The sequence below is a fragment of the Manis javanica genome, chromosome X, assembly GCF_040802235.1.
Source record: "Manis javanica isolate MJ-LG chromosome X, MJ_LKY, whole genome shotgun sequence".
Classification (NCBI taxonomy): domain Eukaryota; kingdom Metazoa; phylum Chordata; class Mammalia; order Pholidota; family Manidae; genus Manis; species Manis javanica.
Genome location: NC_133174.1, coordinates 34,157,645 through 34,179,452, shown reverse-complemented (window position 1 = coordinate 34,179,452; position 21,808 = coordinate 34,157,645). Strand labels below are relative to the sequence as shown.

Below are 21,808 nucleotides of genomic sequence, written 5' to 3'. Positions count from 1 at the left end.
ACAGACCAATTACCAGCAATGAAATCAAATTGGTAATCAAAAAACTACCTAAGAACAAAACTCCTGGACTAGATGGCTTCACCACTGAATTTTATCAAACATTTAGAGAAGACATAATACCCATCCTCCTTAAAGTTTTCCAAAAAGTAGAAGAGGAGGAAATACTCCCAAACTCATTCTATAGGTCAACATCATTCTAATACAAAACCAGACAAAGACACCACAAAAAAAGAAAACTACAGACCAATATCTCTGATGAACATAGATGCAAAAATCCTCAACAAAATATTCACAAACTGAATTCACAATTACATCAAAAAGATCATCCATCATGATCAAGTAGAATTTATTCCAGGGATGCAAGGACAGAACATTTGAAAATCAATCAACATTACACACCACATCAACAAAAAGGACAAAAATCACATGATCATCTCAGTAGATGCTGAAAAAGCATTTGACAAAATTCAACATCCATTCATGATAAAAACTCTCAACAAAGTGGGTATAGAGGGCAAGTACCTCAACATAATAAAGGCCATATACAACAAACTCATAGCCAACATCATACTTACCAGTGAAAAGCTGAAAGTACTGGAGGTCCTAGCCACAGCAATAAGACAACAGAAAGAAATAAAAGGCACCCAGATTACTAAGGAAGATGTTAAATTATCACTGTTTGCAGATGGCATGATATTGTACATAAAAATACCCTAAAGAATCCACCCCAAAACTAGTAGAACTAATAACTGAATTCAGCAAAGTTGTAGGATACAAAATTAACATACAGAAATCTGTTGCATTCCTATATACTACTGATTAACTAGCAGAAGGAGAAATCAGGAAAACAACTCCATTTACAACTGCATCAAAAAGAATAAAATATCTAGGAATAAACCTAACCAAGGAGGTGAGAGACCTATACCCTGTAAACTACAAGGCACTCATGACAAAAATTAAAGAAGACACCAACAAATGGAAATACATCCCGTGCTCATAGATAGGAAGAATTAATATTGTCAAAATGACCATCCTGCCTAAAGCAATCTACAGATTCAATGCAATCCCTATCAAAATACTAACAGCATTCTTCAAAGAACTAAAACAAATAGTTCTGAAATTCATATGGAACCACAAAAGACTCTGAATAGCCAAAGCAATCCTGAGAAGGAAGAACAAAGCTGGGGGGATTATGCTCCCTAACTTCAAGCTCTACTACAAAGCCACAATAATTAAAACAATTTGTGACTGGCACAAGAACAGACCCATAGATCAATGGAACAGAATAGAGAACCCAGATATCAATACACACATATATGGCCAATTAATGTACAATAAACGAGCCATGGACATACAATGGGGAAATGACAGTCTCTTCAACAACTGGTGTTGGCAAAACTGGACAGCTACATGTAAGAGAATGAAACTGGATTATTGTCTAACTCCATACACAAAAGTAAATTCATAATGGATCAAAGACCTGAATGTAAGTCATGAAACCATAAAACTCTTAGAAGAAAACATAGGCCCAAATCTCTTGAATATAAACGAGCAACTTTTTCATGAACATATCTCCTCAGGCAAGGGATACAAAAGCAAAAATGAACAAATGGTACTACATCAAACTAAAAAGCTTCTGTACAGCAAAGGATACCATCAGCAGAACAAAAAGGCATCCTACAGTATGAGAGAATACATTCGTAAATGAGTTATCAGATAAGGGGTTAACATTCAAAATACATAGAGAGTTCACATGCCTCAATATCCAGAAAACAAATAACCTGATTAAAAAATGGGTGGAGGATCTGAACAGACATTTATCCAAAGAAGAAATTCAGATGGCCAACAGGCACATGAAAAGATGCTCCACCTCGCTAATCATCAAGGAAATGCAAATTAAAACCACAATGAGATATTACCTCACACCAGTTAGGATGGCCAACATTCAAAAGACAAGGAACAACAAATGCTGGTGAGGATATGGAGAAAGGGGAACCCTCCTACACTGTTGGTGGGAATGTAAATTAGTTTGACCATTCTGGAAAGCAATATGTACAAAAACTAAAAAACTAAAAAACTAAAAATAGAAATACCATTTAACCCAGTAGTTCCACTCCTAGGAATGTACCTGAAGAAAACAAGATCCCAGATTCAAAAAGACATATGCACCCCTATGTTTATCACAGCTCTATTTACAATAGCCAAGATATGGAAGCAACCTAAGTGTCCATCAGTAGATGAATGGATAAAGAAGATGTGGTACATATACACAATGGAATACTATTCAACCATAAGAAGAAAACAAATCCTACCACTTGCAACAACATGGATGTAGCTAGAGGGTATTATGCTCAGTGAAATAAGCCAGGTGGAGGAAGACAAGTACCAAATGATTTCACTCATTTGTGGAGTATAAGAACAAAGGAAAACTGAAGGAACAAAACAGCAGCAGACTCACAGACTCCAAGAAGGGACTCGTGGTTTCCAAAGGGAAGGGGGTGAGGAGGGTGGCTGAGGAGGGAGGTAGAAGGGGATTAAGGGGCATTATAATGAGCACACACAATATAGGTAGGTCACAGGGAAGGCAGTATAGCACAGAGAAGACAAGTAGTGACTCTATAGCATCTTACTATGCTGATGGACAGTGATTGCAATGGGGGGGGATTTAATAATATGGGTGAATGTTGAAACCACAATGTTGTTCATGTGAAACCTTCATTAAGACTGTATATCAATGATACCTTAATTAAAAAAGAAAATGTTACAAGGTGTAACATAGAGTTAGCATATGCCTCAGCAATTCCACTCCCAGGTATATACCCAAAAGAATTGATAGCAGATATTTTAACAAATACTTTGTACACCAATGTCCATAGCAGTACTATTCCCAAGGGCCCAAAGATGGAAACAACAAATGTCCATCAACAGATGAATGGATAAACAAAATTTGGTATATCCACAAAATGGAGTATTATTCTGCCATAAAAAAGAATGAAGTACTGGCATATAGTATATATGGATGAACTTCAGAAACATTATGCTAGGTGAAAGCAGCCAGACACACAAGGCCACATGCTGTATGATTCCATTTATATGAAATATCCAGAATAAGCAAACCCATAGAGACAGAAAGTAGGCTTACAAGGTGCAGGGTTTCCTTTGGGGTGATGAAAATGTCTCAGAACTAGACATGATGGTTGCACACCATAAGTACACTAAGTGTTGCTGAATTGTCCACTTTAAAATGGTTAATGGTTAATTTTATGTTATATGAATTTTTCTTCAAAAAAATTACAAGGTATCCCTGAATGTGGGCAAATACTGGAAATGGGTCCCTGCTTTTGCATTCTGGCCTGGTGTACTGGCCAGCCCCCAAGCTGCATAGAGGCAGCAGTGGCCAGGCTCAGATGCCCCACAGAATGATGTCTTAATGCAGCCCAGCTGAGGAATTTCTTCTTCATAGGTCCTCAGCTATTCAAGTATGTGTTTCTCCCCCTTGAGGTTTGCTAGAACAGTTACTCATGGAGTTCCCAACCACAGACTGAGTTTGAAGTGTTTCTTCATTCTCATTGTTTTCAAATAACTTGTGTCTCATAAAACCAAAATAGCAGGGGAAAATATGGCCAATTTTCTGGTTTCAGCAAAATCTATTCAGCCACTTTGGCTCTAGAAATCATTCCGTTCCCACTCTTGGAAAATGCTATCCCAATTGCCCCACAGGCCAAGCCTCAGTGCTGGATTTTCAAAACAAAGTGAGCTGGAGAAAACAGAAATGCAGTAGGGGAAAACACAATTGTAGCAGTGGAGACCATCCCATGGCCTCTGACCTCAAGGTGACCCCAGAATTTGCTCCCCACACTACATAGGCACCTTTGGTGACAGGAAAGAAAGGATCATGGATTCACACTACAGCTTTTCTGGCATTATTATATGTAAGCCATGGGGGATGGAGAACTCAGTCTGTTTCCAAAAGGGTGGTCTGCTGATGGCCTCACAGGTCCTGTGGATCTCAAGGTGGAGAACTTTCCCATCTGAGGAGTAGAACATAAGCCCAGAAAGGCCTCCCAGCCTAAATATTGATAATCACCCCAAACTGGAAACAAATGCTCAATAATAGGGGAAATGTATAAACAAACCAGTACACCCATACAAGGGAATACTCCTTGGCAATCAAAAGGAAAGGACTACTTATCTATGCAATGACACTGATGAATCTCACACACTCACTGCCCAACTCTCCACACTGCCTGACTTTCAATAATGAAGAATTTGTTCTCCTTGGGGTACAGCCACTCTCCCTACAGCCTTCCTTTTATCTTTCAGTCAAGTGTATTGAAGTATGATTTACTTACATTAAAACGTACCCATTCTAAGTATACAGTTCAGTAAGTATAACAAATTTATACACCCATGTAACCACCTCCTCAATCATGATTTAAAACCTTCCTACCACCCAGAAAGTTCACTCAGGTCTCTTTGAGGGCAGTCTCTTCTCCATCCTCAGCTCTAGGCAACCACTGATATGCTTTCTGAACTATAGATTAGTTTTGCCTGTTCTAGAACTTCATATAAATGGAATCAAATGCTTTTTTCAGTCAAAATCATGTTCGTAAGATTCATCTATGTTGCTCTGAATAGCAATTGATCATTACTTTTTATTGTTGAGTAGTATTCCATCATATGGGTGTATAATTGTGTGTTCAGTCACCTGTTGATAGACATTTGGATGCTTCCAGTTTTCACCTGTTGGGCCTAAAGCTGATGGAAAGCTTGTGTGCAAGTCTTTTTAAGGATGTGTGTTTCCAGTTCTAATTTATCTAGGAGTGGTATTGCTGGGTCATATGCTAAGTATATGTTGAACTGCCACACACTTCTCCACAGAGGCTGCATCATTTTGCATTCCCACCAGCAGAGCGTGAGAGTCCCAGCTGTTCCTCATCCTTTCTCAATACTTGCTACTGTCTTTTTGATTCTAGTCATTATAATGGGTGTGAAATGGTATCTCATTGTGGTTTTGATTTGCATTTCCCTAATGACTAGTGATACCGCGCATCTTTTCATATACTTATTAACCATCTATATGTCTTCTTTGATGAAACAGCTATTCAAAAATTTTTGCTGATTTTCTAAAATTGAGTTCTCTTATTATTGGGTTTGAAGTGTTTTAAATATATATATACATGTACATATATATGTTAGGCAGGAAAATAGATATGAGTGGGGTGGAAAAAGAATAAAGCCATAAAGCCCACTAGAAGGGACTCAAAAAGTTAGCCAGTTAAAACTAGAAACACAGAAAAGACCCAGAGTTAATGAGTTAATCAGTTAAAGCTCAAAGGCCAGGAGCAACTTGGCCTAGAAATGTTTGAATATTCCCCAGATAAAGGAGGGTACCTCAGCATAATCCATGTCTTTATTGTGTTAATCATTCAGGCCCAGCTTATTTTTTAACTTTACCTATATGCTGGTTTTTCTCCTTCAGCCCTAATCAAGTAATTTGCAACCTGGGCAACTAATTGGAACAACATAGGAAAAAGCAGGAAGGATTCCATCTTAAAGATAAGGTTGCATTTTAAAATTTAGGAAGAAGTAAGATTCTTAACTTTACTCTTTGCAAACAGACAATAACTCAGCCCACCTTGGGGGCCAGGCAGGTGGTCTTGTTTGATATGCTCCCAGACCAAGAAGCCAGTATCTCAGAGAGAAATCAGAGCAGTACATTTCTTGTGTTAAATTAATTTTAAATATTTGGGGGGCACTTAAAAGTCCACACCGCTAGCCCTTTGTCAGACTCCAGAAAAATTCTTAAAAGGGTGAACCCCCAGCCTTTCAGTGTGCACCTCTCTCTGAGGTTGCCTGTGCTTTCTAAGTGCATAACTTTAACTTTTCCCCAATCTTTCAGTGCGCCTCTCTCTCTGAAGTAGCCCACACTCCCCCTTCTCTGAATGTGCACTTTCTCTCTTTAAATAAAACTTAAACCTTTCAAGACACCTCTCCTCCCTGAGGTCACCTGCACATTTTTTTTCTCTTTATGTTAAGTAACTTGAAATAAGACTTTTACTCTGCTTCACTACTGTGTTTCTGCCCTTCAATTCTTTGTTGTGGTGAGAACAAGAACCAAGGAAAATACACAATGCCCCCCTAACATATATATATGGGGTTTTTTTTACACAAGACCTTTATCAGATATTGTGATAGGTCTAATCTGGGCAGCTTTACCCATTCAACAAACAAACCATATTAAACACCTACTATGTCTTAGACTCTAGAAACAGCAACATGAATAAAACACAAACTCTGGCCCTCTTTTAAAGACCATGGTTCAGAGCAAGCCACTCTGTGAAGCAAGCTAAGGAGTTGGGATAATATGCTGTAGACAGCAGGAAGACCCCAAAGGGGTTGACATGGGAGAGCAGTGAAAGGAGAGGCACTTCCAAGTGACCTTCATGTCAGGAGAATTTCTGTTTCCATTTTGCCTCAGATTTTCCCTGCTGTGAGCCACTTTGGATTCCACCATGACCTTGTTTTGGCAGGCTCATTTAATTATTTTTTCCTAGCTGAGGAGGTAGAGCCCTACCGCTGCCTTATTCTCAGGAACTTGTCATCCATAATCCGTGTGACTTGTAGTCAGAATAATATTGTCTGTGCTGCTGAGAGTGTTTCAAATTAAGGTGCCAGGGAATGTGGAGACAGTCATTAATTTTAAGTGCATCTATTATTAGCAAATGATGTCACTGCTAAGCTCTCCAACTTGTCACAAGAAGTCTGGATATATTTCAGGTTTCTACAGCAGGGACAGTTCCTGTTTTGCTGTACGCAAGATACGAATACTGTCTGCATCCTGTGAGGAATGAGAGAGCTTTTGGTACACATTTAAAACAATATTGGCTCTTGGAAGCAAACATTCTGTCCCAGTGAATCAATCAAACTTCATGTCCTTTCGAGGTAGGAGAAATGGCAAGGAGCTAGCTATTTGTGCTTTCAAGGCTCCTCAAGGTAGGAAGTCATGCCCTATTTATCATAGTGTTCCATGTGTGTTGTTCCAATTTTTTTCCTCACTTATTTATGGGGTGTCCCATAAAAGAATGTAAGTTTTTCAAGGACAAAGGCTATGTGGTTATATTCCTCATACTATCCCTTGAGTGTATTTGGAGGTACAGTGTGTACCTGTCGATTCATTGAATAGACCAAGTTTTACCTTTTGAAACAATAGAAAGAAAATTCTATTCCTACCCTTTTAGAATTACCTGGTAAAATTTTCTCTACCAACACTGCATACAGCGATCTATTATGTGTGTAGTTAGAACCTCAAATAATTACATTCATCCAAGGGTCAGAAGGACAGATTTTTTGTGTAGAATCATTTACTGCAGAATTTAACAAGGAATTTTTCCTTGGGCTACCTCAGTTAGATTTGAGCAGCTAAACCTATAAAAGTATAGAAAAGATTGTGTGTTGCATCTTCTTGTTATATTAAAACCCATATAACAATAGGACAAAAACTTGGAAAAAAGTTTTAAACATCCATCATCACATCATTCCAACATGAAGTTTTTCATCCCTTCTTCCTTTAGAAACATGGTTTCTTTAAGGTATTTTTTTAAATTAAATGAGCTAAAATAATGTGATTATAAAACCACTGTAGTTTTTGGTGATTACACCAATGAATTCATATCTGAAATTGGAATAAGAAAATTGCCAAGAAGTTATTTCATATATTTTGCTCAGGAGTTTTTTTTTTTTAAACAAACAAAACCTTTACCACCTGCTGTTTCCTCTCATTCCCCATCCCCTCCGGCAGGATTGCGCTGTCAGTGATATCTAATTAGAACTGGAAGCCAAGTTCCAAGTACATCTTTCACAGAAGCCACTTGAAGAAAAAGCTCCTTGGGTAGAAGGCCTGTGGTTTCCACAATTCTTCTAGCATCTTGTATGGGCTTCCCAACCCCTGCACCCAGTGGCAGCTGTCTGCTGAGGGTCAGAAGGAACAGGCCTCAGAACTTACCATGTAACAGAAGGACCAGCAACCTGTGGCTTTTCATGCACCTGGTGGCCTCGAACCGCCCAGCTGGGGGATTCCTACCTGAGGGGAGAGAGCACAGGTCACAGAGTGCCAAGAGGGGTCCCTTGACAACCAGGCCCTTCCCCACACCTCCATGCTTCCTCCCCCAAATGTCCAGCCTTTTCCGTCTTCTTCATACTATTTTCTCCCCATAGATCTTGGTGTTGGGTTAAGAGGAAAAGTAACATCCAATCAGAAGTTCCCCCAAAACTGACAGCTTGGATCTGTTTGGAAACCCTTCATCAGGCTAAAATCCTGACAGCAACTCAGATGGACTCACTGACAGCCCAGCGAGAAAATGGACAGACAGGAAACCTCTGCAGAGAAGTATTAGTGAATAGTCCCCAAATGTTGCTTACTGTCCTGGGGGTCTGCCTGGTCCCACTCCTCCAAGGTGCCCTTCAGTTCCCCCAGCCCATCCATCTCCCAAGTCAGGCAGCCGCAGACAGTAAAAATGGTCCGGCAGAGAAGTAAAGCAGTGCGTGCGTGCATGCGCATGCGCGTGTGTGTGTGTGCACACGCACGTGCGTGTGTGCAGGGCATGAGGAGGAATGGTTGCTTGTGCAGTTTTGAGTGCTTAGTGTTCTTTCTCCAGATTTAATGGCAGGAAAATCCTGTATCAGATGAGGATTAGTAGAGATGAAAGAATGTGTCTGCCTTTCCAATCACCAAAGCCAGTGACAGATTTTGCTGACACACCGATCAGCTTTATCCCCGGGCCTTGGCCTCTCCATCTGCCTGGCTCTTTTCTCTCCTTAAACCCTCCACAGAGTCCACCTCCTACCCTGACCCCTGCCCCAACCCCAGCCGAAGCCTCCAGCTGGGAATTGGCTTTCTGCCGCCCAAATGATATTATCAGCGTTTCCAACAAGGACATGTTATATAACTTGGAGAGGTGGGGAAGGGACAAGCTAGCTGAAAATAATGATGTTTTCCTGAAATGCAGGCTGCTGATTTCCTCTCTTTGGAGTGGCTGATGGTGGGTGATCCAAAAACAGACTGTGGAGAGGACGCTTCCCTATAGTAAGGCTGGTCTCCCAGCTTCGGGTGGATGCTGTGTCAGCTACTGCCTAAGGCAGAGGGTCTGTGGGCCATTTTCAGAATCTGGCTGAGGTTTCTCCAACCCCCCAGGACACAGATAGGATTTGCTACTCAGAGCGTGGGCATGACCAGCAGTGGCTGTGGCATTGGGAAGCCAGTTAGGAATGTGGAACCTTAGTACCCTCACCCCAGATCTTTGGAATTTGCTTCTGCATTTTGACAAGTCCTATGCTCAAGTAAAGTTCAGAAACCAAAATATGACTGAACTTTTCATAACCTCTGTTGGGAAGGAAACCATACTGGGCATGGGGTAGGGATACGGGGGGGAGGAAGCTCCCCAGAGGAAGTCCCTGTCCCAGGGGTGGGCTCACTTTGCCCAGATGGGAGTGGTGGGCAGGACTCCCTTCATGACCACTGGCTTTGGAGGCATCCGTGTGGCCTTCATTCCAAACCTTGGCCCAAGGAAGCCTCTCCTCCCGCCACAGCAGGCCAGAAGCTGAAAGATGGCTGTGAGAGCAGCCTGTCTGCTCCTCCTGTAAACCTTGTCCTAGCTTACTGGGTCGACCTTGCCTTCAGCCTTCTCCAGGCTAGTGGGCCTGTGGCTTTGGGCCGAGGAATTTCCCTGAGGAAAGCCTTCTCTGCCTGTGAATTAAACACTCTCCTGAGCGTTAAGGAGCAATCAGAGACTCTCAGGGGAGAGAGCCAGGGGCCCATCCACTGAACCTGCTCGCACCACTGACTTGGGGGACAAGCAGCTTTGTTATTAAAACCTTGTTCCCAAGAGAAAAAAATCAAGAGGGGGAGGGGTTGTCACAGGAAGTGGGGTTGACTGGCATGCTCCTAGGGAGGAACTTGAGACAGAATCCTGTTATCCAAAGATAGAGGTGGCCCTGCCCACAGCCACCTGGGGGCTGCCAGGGCCTTTAGCACCACCCCGCCGGCTTTGCGTCCTGATGCACATGGGGGCTGAGAAGAGAGGGGCAGGAAAAGGGAGGAGGAGTATGCTAAGTGAGCATGTGAAATAGAGGGGGCCCAGAATGCAACACTTTACCTTTGCAGGTGGCCTTCTAGAAAAGCTTCCGTCAATAGAGAGGGGCGTGGGAGCCCTAGTGTTTCTTTGTAATTCCTGCTGCATTGGTTCGGGGCAGCTAGCAGGGACTCAGCAAGGGTCCTCTAATGAAATGAAGAGACAAAATTCCTCCTTAGGGTTCATGGATTCAGGCGGTCAGCAGCCTCCTATGGGAACTCTCAGAGGGGGCTTGAACACTAAGCCAGATGCTTTCTGTTTCTCCGCTCCTGACTCCTCCTGCTTGTACACGTGTACACACGCCACATGGAGACCATTCTGCTGGGGCCGAGGGTGCAGGCATATTTAGCCTGATGCCAAGTGAAACAAAGCATGGTGCCCTGTTTCATCTACTAGGAGGCAAATGAGGCAAGGTCCCAGCGGAGCCCTGGAAGGAAGTCAGCGATCGCTTCATGCAATGCCTGTAATTTACAGATGAGGAACCTCAGGCCCACCTGCAACATTAAATGTCCTTACGCTTATTTTGGTTTCCTCCAGAAGCACACCTGGAGACAAGGGTGACAAGGAAAAAATTCTGAAATGTCCTAAAATTAAGTGACAGAAGGACAGAGAATGGGGGAAAGAGACAAGGTAAGGTCATCAGTCAATAGCTGTGGGCCCTAACCAACCAGAGACTCCACAGACAAAGTCATTTCAACAATCACCTAGAAGGTCCCCAGAACCACTGCATCCACCTTGGGCATGACCAGTGTCTGATCATCATCACCAACCCTACCCCCGGACTTTCCCAGCTTCACACTAGTCCGCCTTCTGTATCTGTAGCCAATGTGAATATGAACAAGTTACTTTTGAGACTCCCTTATAAGTATGCCTGTTTTGGGTGGGGCAGACATGTTTCTGTTAGCTGGCCTTGCTGCTGGTGAAGCAGAAACTTCCTGCCCCAGGACTCAGTCCATATTTGGCCAGCATCTGTAACAGCTCAACAGACCTAGAGTTTTTGGTTTGTCAAGGAAAGGAATTGGAAGTACGTGATTTGGGAGGTGATTCCAGGAAGCGCCAGCAGAGGGGTGGCGAAGGTAGAAGTCTGGTGTTACCAGGCAAGTTGACACCAGGCAAGTGGAGCCTAATCCCTGGCAAACCACAGGAGATGGTGTAGAGCACACATCTCAGAATTATCTCAATGCAGGGCAGGGAGCTGGGGCGTTTCTACACCAATTCTCACCCTTAGGAGACACTGCTCCCAGAGATGAGGGGCTGTCCATGCTCCAGTAGCCTCTGGCTACTAGACAAAATGATGTAGATGCACTGGTGTCTAAAGAAACTTCTTTCCAGGGTCATCTCTTGCAGCAGATTGGGGGCAAAATTCCTTATGAAAGCTGGGAGTAGCTAAACTCCCCCAGTTTGGAATTGTTGAAGAAGTGCTGATTACCAAGGTGGCATGGTGCAAGGAGGGGTGTCAGGACTTTTGTCCAATGCCAAGCTGCCCTAGGATGGGCTGTAGGGTTCTCCTGATCTGATGGTCGAGGCTGCCCCTCTGGGGCTGACCCCCCCCCCCCACCATTGTGATGCAGTGATACCGGAGGCTTTGCCTGGCATTCAGGGGACACAGATTGACCTCTAGCCTGTCTGCACTGTGGTCACAATTCACAGACACGCTGACCCTGACAGCCTGTCCCTGGGCGTTTTGCTCCTTTCTTTCCCTACTTCTTCACCTACTGAAACCCCAACCTTCCCAGCAGGCTTAGCCCAAGTGCTACCTCCCCAAAGAAATAAGTCATTTTCCAGCACCCTCCACCCTCACCTGGAGGCCTCAGATGGCCAGGGGCTGTTCTTGATCCAAGTCTGTACCTCCACAACACCTGGCCAGTAGCAGCCTCAGACTGGGCAAGATGGAGGGTATAGGGGCCACGTGCAGGCTGCCCCAAGATTTGCCACTTTGGCAGGCAGATTATGTCAGATCTGAAAACAATCAAGGTCCAAAACATTCAAATAAATTTGTACCTTCCCCCTAACTGCCTAACAATTTCGATAGAGGACCTGCTCCAGGAAGGAAGCTATCACATAGGTAACTACAGTATAATATTATCTAGGGGTGGTAAACAGGGAGGAACCTAGTGAAGTCTGTTAAAATTCTTCTTTATGTCCCACTGTGTTTGTGAAGCCAAGAAAACATTTGTTTACCAAATATTTACTCCTTTACATCTTCCTGTGAATTGCCTTCCCTTCCCTTGAAGCTGCAGACCCCTACCTTCTTCCTTACTTCATTTTTGCCTGTCTTTGGTATCGCCTATGTGGATTCCCCATATGCATGTAATTAATAACTTTGATTTTTCTCTGACTAATCTGTCTCACATCACTTTGAATCTTAGACCAGCTAGAAGGATAGAGGAAAATTCTTCCTCCCCAACAAGGGAAACACAGGGCAAGGAGGCATGGGGCCAGGGGACATGCCCAACCAGAACCATGTACCTGCGACCTCAGAACTCCCGACCCAACAGATTCTGAACCCACTCTTCTTAGTCCATCCTCCTGAAGGTGGACTGTTCCCCACTGCACACACCTGAGAAGTGGCCCCTTAAGAAGCAGCTGTTTGCACATGAGGACACATGTGTGAGAAAGGTGTCTCTTGTGGTGGGGGATGGAGAAAGGATGTGAAGGGAGGGAAGCCAGGCCACAGGCTTTGAGCTGGAGCCACTCTCTGTGCTTCCAAGTTCCAGCTCGTTATGCTGAAGAATACAAGAATTCCAAACTTGAACCTGGCCTTCCAGATTGCTATGGAGGTTAATCTGTCAAGGTAGGAAAATAGGACATATTTCATTTAACAGTTTGTCAGGGTAACTTACAACATTTAAATATTTAGACGTAAAGTATGTGGTCTCTCTGTGTGTACTTCTGCCCAGGTGCCACTAACATTAGCGATGGGTCTACTCTGGCACACAGGCAGAGGGGCACAAATGTCTGCTAATGAAGCCCACGTGAGAATTTGTGGGAGAGCTACAGAAAGAGGACTGGGGTGAGTGACAGCCTTGGCCCTGGCCCACCTTTTTATCTGACTGGGTGGTCTCCAGACAGGCACCCACATTTCCCGGCCTTATTGTACTTGAAATATATTCCACAATCTAGTCCAGACCACCATTCTTCACCAAGAAAACTGAGGTCCACAAAGGTTAAGTGAGCTACTCCCGGGGGACAGTTACATGCAAGTGTTGCTAAGACCCAGTCCTCCTGCCTCCCTGGTCCCTGGGATTCTCTGGGACCCTGGCAAGACCAGGAAGTAATCCCAATCCCGTGGCCACTCCCACTTCTGCATGAAGAGAAGGGGAAGGGGATGGTAGCCACCCCAGTTCTTGCCAGGCACCCCTTAACCACCTTACCTAAACCCATTCTGTGGCTAAAGCCCCTAACTCCTTTGTTCTCTATTAGCAAACTATCTTACTTCCCCTGTGGGTTCACCGTCGACCTTCCAATCGAAACCCAGCTCCGTGGGGGCTGGTTGGATCACCTTGGGCTCAGGGACCTCCTTTCTGGAACTGGGGGGAGGGGAGGGTAAGAGAAAACGGTGCCTTCATTCCGCTGACCCCAATGGAGTGACGTCACCGCAACTGCAGGCCGGGACACCAGCGGGGTGCGGGCTCGCTCCCCATTCCGTCCCCCGGGGTGAAGGGCGCGCCAGCGTGGTAACGGAGGGGCAGCAGGCGGCGAGTCAGAGATCGGGACGTTTCAGCCCAGCTCCTCCCTCTGTCCCTCCTAGGGCGTCGGAGAACTGGTTCAGCAAGCTAGCCTCGGCTGCAACCACGCGTGGCACAGTGGATTTTTCCTCTTAAGGTAAAATCCTTGCAAAACCCCTGCAGCTTCTGCCCGCGTCCAAATTCAGCCCCGTGGAACTCCGGGACGAAGGGGCGGGGCATCTGGAGCGGAGCCCCGCCCCTTCAAGCCCCACCCCAGCCGGCGTGGCCGCCAGAGGGCGCAGAGCTTCGGAGCCCGGGCGGGCGGCTCCCAGCCCCGGCCTCGCTGGCGCCCTAGCCTCGCTGGCGCCCCGGCCTCGCGGGCTCCCCGCCCCCACCGCGCCTCTCTCACCAGCTGGGCTGGGCGGGGAAAGTCCCAGGGCTAGGCTGTGCCGGAAACGTTAGTCACGCCCGGGAGCCTCAGATTGTCCGGCTGGAAGGGGTGGCAGGGCGAGGGCCTGATTGGCAAAGATCACACCCTGGGGAGGGTCTCCAGCGTAGTGCCCTCCTACGCCGGCCGTGTAGACCTGAGGGCGGCTGATAGCCTACTTGCTCATGTAATAGAAATATGACTGTAAATGAAGAGCTGGTCCAGGGGCCCTTCCTGTCCTTTCACTCAACAAACGCTGCACACCGCCCAAAGATAGACCCCCTTGGCGTCTCTTTTAAAGTCATCGCTCTTTAGATTGCAGCAAAAATGGGGCTCTTCATTTCCCAGTGAAAGGAACCAGAGTTGCCAAAAAGGCTGCTTCCAGGTCTGGGGCATGCAAAGTACAATGATCCTGGAACATCTTACCATTTCAGAAGACAAGCGCATAAAGATACTTGGGTAGAAGGAAAGTTGAGTGGTTCCACTAACCAAAGGTGGGTCAAGCATCAATTAAAATAGTGACTGTAATGAATGAAAACGCATCCAATAAAAAATGTTTGTTAGATCGATTAGTTTATAATAATACTTAAAAAAGAAAAACTCTCAACAATAAACATTGGAAGTTACCAGGACATTATTCTGAAAGTTGATAACTAAAGAGAAAGAATCAGGCATTTATCTTGCCTTTCGTCTATGGACTGTATTTCACAGGAACCAAATACTCTAGTTAATGAGGGAAAGTTTTTCTTTATACAAGAATCACAACTAATAAACACAGACGTGATAGAATGAAGAAATCACTATGTTGTAATGAAATCATGGATCCTACTGACCATTCTTAACATGTTCCCAGAATGGCACAACCATGTATTGGGTGCCCCCTGATGTGTCGTAAAAGAAAGTACACAGCACTACCACTGAAATATTCCAAATCGAAAAAAGAAAAAATCTGAAGCTAATCAAGCCTCCAGATCTAGCTACTATTTAAAGAAATAAGGAGGATAGAGAAATATGTTAAAAGATGCAAAGATACAATCAGCTAAATATAGACTGTGGAAAGTTCTACAGGGCAAATGATTCAGTTTTTCCAATAAATTAACAGAACTGAGGAGGAAGAAGAAGAAGGAAGATCTGTTAGGAGACTTAAGAGACATCAATCAATGCAATTTTGGGACAATTTTGAAACAATCAGTTTGAAATACAGGCTGATCGTTAGATAATATCCAGAACTGGTTTCCTGTTGGCTGTGATAAGGAGTATTATGGTTCTATTCATAAACTTTTTATGCATTAGGAAAAAATACAGATGTATTTACGGTGAAATGATATGTCTGGGAGTTTCTTTAAAATAGTCCCACAAAACAAGTGGCAGAGGAGAAATGAAACAAAAATAGCAGGAAGTTGTTATCTGTGGAAACTAGGTGATGAGTAATACCTGGAGTCTCTAATTTTCTGTGTGTTTGAAATTTTTTCATAATAGCTTTTTTAAAGTATACCCCTCATTTGGCCCCTCTCAAATATATAGCTAGATGTATTTGGTGGGAAGAAAATTTTCTATTTTTCTCTGCATTACTTCCATGCATTCCTATCAATTTTCTTATATTTCCTTCATTTGAAAATGCAAATAACCTACGAAAAGTAAAATAATGAGCAATCACTCCTTCCTTTTTTGGTCTAAAATAGTTCCATATATAACCAGGAACTTAAAATGGCTGAACTAAAGAGGACACAGAATCAGAACCTCTGAGTTTTATGACTGATTTGATTTATTGTTCTGGTGTCCTTGTTTGCTTTTGTTTGTGTACATAACATTAGGGGGTGGCTTATAATAAGCAATAATTTCTTACAGACCCCAAAATGTGCTTTTTTGGCTCAGCTGTCTAGCATGTCAAGGTATGAATAAATTTGTGCTCCTCATTTATAAAGGCCGTGAATGTCAATTCTTGGTCCAAGCAAAGAAAGGTTGAAGGTATGGGGAGAGAGCTTTATTCTACCGAAATCCTTGCCCTAAACAAGACCCTTCTTGTGTTTCGTTTTCCTCTTTTGTAAAATAGGGATGTTTGACTTCTTCCTAGTAGAGTGTTAAAGGCTAATTAAAGCCTGTGGAAGCACTTTAGAAGACCCAAAGATGTACTATGCTAGAGAAGTGAAAACTATCATTAATATATTTTAATCATCACATTAAATACCCACATAGACACACCCACCTCTTCTCCATTCAGACACATTTTTGCAAAGGGGTAATTAACACGGATGATGTCATAACCACAGATCTCTGCTTTCATCCTGAAAGCCGCAAAGTTTCCAAATGCTTACTAACTCCTCATTAGACTTTCTAAGTATATTAAATAAGTACAGATTCCCCATATCCGAATAAAAGCATGCTGGAAAGAGAAACCTTTTTCTTTGTAAACAGAATAAATGAACATTAAAAGTACCATCTTTTAGGTAAGTCTGCCAAAAATCTAGAGGGCAGCAATAATAAAATTACATGTTTGGAAAATCAACTGGACTGCTTCCAGAAAGACACTCCACCCCCTCACCCTAGACCTGTACCTGCCCTTTAAGTCCTCAGCACACCAGGAGGTGAAGAGCCGCACGGTTCCTGTCTCTTGGCACCTACCCAGAAAGGGATGACAGCAACTTTTCTGCCATTGAATGCCAACCCTCCAGAAAATAGCTAACTTTTTGGCTATCACTCCAGCAAGGCATCAACTCCAGCAAGGCAGCTTGTTGAAATTCTAATACTGTGGTCTCAAATTCCCTTATGGTGGGAAACCCTGTGTCCTTTTCCAGTGTCTACGGGGATAGTAGGATAGGGTGATAGGACAGGAGAATGGTACATTTCACCTAGTGACTTCTGGTTCTGATTTCTGGCTTGTTCAGAATTCCGTCACCCACATCTCGCCTCTTGTTTCCTCTCTATGCCAAGTCAGCCCTAACATGTAATAAAGCCCCTATTCCTCGAGCTCCCCAAGACACCACTTACCTGGGCTGCTGTGAATGTGTAGCAGACTGTTGCTGAGGATTTGGAGGCAGCAACGGGTTGCTCTCACTGTTGCCCGGCAGCTGCATCTGGGAGGTCTCTCCCTGGGCACCAAGTGAAACCTCAACCTGTGTAGGGGAGGGTCCTTGGTTCTGAATGAAAAAGAGTTCTTGTGCAGGTCTGAACAGTGTAGGTAAAGAAGGAATTTATTAAAACGAGACTAGTAATGAATGCAGGCAGCTGAGGCCAGGCAAGTGCAGTGGGAGGGAGCGGGAGCTTGCTGACCTTGTGGGTATAGGGAAGTCTCCCTCGCCAGCTCCTGAAGCCAGGGTCACCTAGGTGATGGGAACTCTCAGGCCCAAATCTGAGGTCTCAGCAGCCCCCACTACTTAACAGAAATAAAGCAGAAACAAGTGGAAACGTGGAAATAAAATGAAATCGCTAAGAAACGAAGACTCTTACTACTGGAAAAGCAGAGACAAAACGCAGTTAAGTTGAGCAGTGAGAAAGCTTTATTTAAAGTTATGCACTTAAAGAGAGAAAAAGTGCGGGTGTCCTCAGAGAGGAGGTGCACTGAAATGTTGGGGTTCCCCCTTTAAGGATTTTTTTCAGGAATGTGACAAAGAGCAAGGGGGTGTAAACTTGTCAAGTGGTCTCAAGATGTTTATCTTTGATAAGAGACATTACATCTCTTCTATTATCAATCCTCCAGGTAATTCTGCAAAATTAGCTTAACACAAGAAATTTACTGATCCAGTTCCTCCCCAGAATAGCAGCTTCCTCTGGGAACATATCAGTCAAGACCACCTGCCCTGCCCCAAGGTGAGTTGAGTTTTTGTCTGTTTGCTAAAGAATATGTTAAGAATCTTACTTCTTAGCTTTCTGGATTTTAAAATGCAATGTTAGCTCTAAGATGGAATCTTTCCTATGTTTCTATGCTGTTTATATTTGGGCTTGTTTGCTAAATTAATCATGATGCCTGTCTCCTGCCCAGGTTGCAAATTACTTGATTAGTGGCTGGAGGAGGAAAAAACAGCATATAGGTTAAGTTAAAGAATAAACTGGGCCTTTAGCAAATAACTCTTCCAATGGCTTGATCTAATTGACACAATGAAGACATGGGCTGTGCTCAGATACTTTCCTCTATCTGGGGACTATTTGGATATTCCAAGTTACTCCTGGCCTTTGGAGCTTCAACTGATTAATTCATTAGCTCTGTGAGTCTTTTCTGGCTCTCTAGGTTTAACTGGTTAACTCTCTGAATCCCTTTTGGTGGGCTTTACTGGCCTTATTTTCTCTCCACCCTGCTCTTATCTATTTTTCTCCCTAACATCACCCCACCCACCTTTCCCCATTAAGGACCCCTTCCCCTGGGCCTCTCTTCCACTCAGCTCCACCTCCAGCCACTTGCCCCTTCCTTTGTTTCTCTCCCTAGCAAACTCATGGGAAATACTCTAAATTCTCATTCTTTTCCTATACTGAGCAGTCTGGGTCTCTCTCTGTCTCATTCCCAAGTGGCCCCAGCCCCTCTATCTTTCTGCAGTCACAATGGCCTGCCATCTTGCTTTTCTAAACAAAGTCAGTTCTCCCCCAAGAAGAGCCGCTATTCTGTATCACTCAGGAATATTTTTCAGAAATTAACAATTTCTGAAACAATTGACAGAAAAATTCATCAATAATGCCTTATATCAGTTCTCAAACTTCTTCTAGCTTCAGGACTCCTTTACATTCTTAGAAATGATTGAGGATCCCTAAAAGCCTTTGTTTATGTGGGTTATATCTATCAGCATTTATTGTATTAAAAATTAAAGCTGAGAAGCTTTGTTTACTAATCTGTTTTTTATTGATGTATAGGTGACATATTATAACAGTTTCAGGTGTACAACATTAGGAGGCATTTTTAACAGAAACTTAAAAATTTTGTATTAATTAATTTAAAATAACAATAATAAGCCCATTACGTGTTAACATAAGTAGCACATTTTAATAAAAAAGAACTTCATTTTCCAAAACAAAAAATATGATAAAGAATGACATTGTTTTATATTTTGCAAATCTTTTTCTTATCTGGCTTAATAGAAGACAGCTGTATTCTCTGCCTACTTTGTATATGATACATGAGGAGGCTTCTGGAAAACTCCACTGTATGCTCATGAAAGAATGAGGATAAAAAAGGCAGATAACATCTTAATATTATTATGAAATTTGTTTTGTTCTGGTGGGACCTCTTAAAGGGCCTCAGGGATCCCCAAAGATCTCCAGAACGCACTTTGTGAACCACCATTTTAAAACATAAAAACACTTATTGTTTACTTAATAAGAGGTCCGAGGTAGGTGGGCTCAGGATTCAGCAATGTCATCAAAGACCGTGGTACTTTTTTTCTTCCCATTCCACCGCCATTGCATTTTGGTTTCTTGTCTTTCAGAAGCTCCAGCAGACTTCTTGAAGCTAATTGGCATTGATGGGTCACATGGCTACTCTTAACTGCAATGGAAGATTGGAAAGCAAGTCTTTGGAGAAAGGGGAAAAAGTTGGCTATGATAAGCTGAACCCAAGCATCCTTGTCCCCTGGGGCTCGGCACATGTTGCCCAAACAAAATCAGGGCTTGTTAGCCATGTAGATGGGGGAATGACTGCATGGTGAGCAACAAATAGTGCTATCACCAGGTCTTAAACTAATAAATATTTCTCATGCTATATCTCATGAGGCTTAGATTTCTAGCAAAAATGGTCTCATGGGAATCTCTGGTCAACTGGAACCACCAAGTTAAGTGAAACTGCAGAAAAGCACTGCTATTTTTCAAACATTAAGATTAACAGTAAATTTAATGCAAAAATCCTGCATCACAGATCCCCAAGGCCATCTTTAAAATCATTTTATGAATATCACATCAGCGATGAGTTCTCTGTGCTTTCCTTGGGTGTAAGATTTTTTTGGAAACAACAGAATGCCACACAGTAGAGATGATCATAAAGATTGAAGAGTATTACTTCACTTAAGTGGATTATCAAGCAAAGCTACAGCCCCACAAAATCCTAGTGCAGTGGATGTCCACAGATGATTAGCCACAAATTCGGAGATGCTCAGCCTGTCTTTCTGGAAATATCCATTGAGCAGACTTGGAATATGTAAGTAAAATATTATTATTTGTTTTTATTTGAAACTTAACCTCATTCCAAAAGGGATTCTAGTAGCATACAATACAAAGAAATAAAAATAAAAATAAATACATGGGATATCTACAGTAAGAATTTTTTTAACCAATTTTTTTCTAACCCAAGTAAAGAAGTTGGACAAAGAGGAAAACGAGATGGGAAAAATAGGCTGAAGCTAAGGTTAATGCCTGAAATTCATAACATAAGATTACATATTACTTTCAGAGGTGACTTTCACATTTGACTCTTAACTTCCAGCAGCCCAGTCAAAGATAGAGTACAATCAGTTGTACAAGCCCACTGTTACTAAGGAAAAAAATTTCCCCCAGGTCCACATAAAGGCACTGTCTTATTGAAAAAAAAAATGCCTTCAAAAACATCTCCATATAATCTCTACGAAATACACTTCTAATAAATACAGAAAAGAATTAAATAGGGCTACCTCTTACTATAGTCTTTAACATAGATGGAGGGAATAATGCCAAAGCAAATTTCCATAAACATCATGCTATAAATGCCCATAATGATGGGGCACAGGCACACAGCTCTTCCGGATCTGGTTTAACCCAAAAGTAAAATTTAGAGACAAAGAGATTTGCAAATAGCAAGATTCAAATGAAAGATTAGTACATTCTAACATTACTAAAGGACAAGCTTGATGAGTAAAAGCAAAATAAATCAGTAAATATTTTGAGAAATAATTGGTACAGATTGAATTTTAATAAGAATATCTAGCAACCACAGATGAATGGGGGTGGGAGGGCAGAGAACAGAGAATAAAGTTTCCAAAACTAGACTTTTAACATTCTTACATGAGAATTCAGTGTATCCCAGGTTAACAATAGAAGTAAATACCATAACTGGACAGTTGTGTAAAAGCCTAATACATTGACAATGTTAGAAAAACAGGTGAATTGAGGTTATTTTCTGATATAATTCAAAAGGAAACAGAAAGTTCAAAGTACCCACATAAAATCTACAAATTAAAGGAGAGAGAATATGTAAAAATTTAAATAAATTTGAAAGGAAATAGGATATGGTAAAATTTCATCAAAGCATTAATTGTAAACAGGCTGGGCTTTCCTATAAAAAGAAGACACCTCACTGACTGTTAAAAGAACAAAATCTAATAATCTGTTGCCTACAAGAGACACACAAACCAAGAAAATCAACAGAATAGCGGTGTAGGAGGATATTCCTGTGTGAACAGAAGAAGCTGGGATTACTATTTTGATAGGAGATTAAGCAGATGTCACAGCAAAAGGCAGTATAACAAATAAATAAGGTCATTACATAATGGCCAAATGTACATTAAATCATCAAAAACAAAGATATTGAATGTGTATGTTACAAAAACCATTGCAATGAAGTCCAGAAAAGAAAATGGACAAGAAGGCAAGATGTAAGACAAATATTACCTTAATTAGAACTCTCATCATTC

The 21,808-nt window shown here is 42.5% G+C and overlaps 1 protein-coding gene and 1 long non-coding RNA gene across 2 annotated transcripts in view; one reads left to right on the top strand and one right to left on the bottom strand.

Moving 5' to 3' along the window:
* NYX (nyctalopin) overlaps positions 1 to 13,688 on the bottom strand; it is a 38,149-nt gene extending 24,461 nt beyond the window's left edge. The window contains exons 1-5 of the mRNA XM_037001485.2: positions 13,633 to 13,688; positions 12,691 to 12,916; positions 11,932 to 12,089; positions 10,155 to 10,675; positions 8,006 to 8,083 (exon numbers count right to left, since the gene is read on the bottom strand). Of these exons, the coding sequence (XP_036857380.2) occupies positions 8,006 to 8,042 (37 nt within the window). The 5' untranslated portion in view covers positions 8,043 to 8,083; positions 10,155 to 10,675; positions 11,932 to 12,089; positions 12,691 to 12,916; positions 13,633 to 13,688. The remainder of the gene's footprint in view (positions 1 to 8,005; positions 8,084 to 10,154; positions 10,676 to 11,931; positions 12,090 to 12,690; positions 12,917 to 13,632) is intronic.
* Positions 13,689 to 13,864: 176 nt separating this feature from the next.
* On the top strand, positions 13,865 to 20,328 carry LOC140847400 (uncharacterized). The gene is made up of 3 exons (XR_012127382.1): positions 13,865 to 13,955; positions 17,923 to 18,032; positions 19,637 to 20,328. It is a non-coding gene; the product is annotated as an uncharacterized lncRNA (long non-coding RNA).
* The last annotated feature ends 1,480 nt before the right edge of the window (positions 20,329 to 21,808 follow it).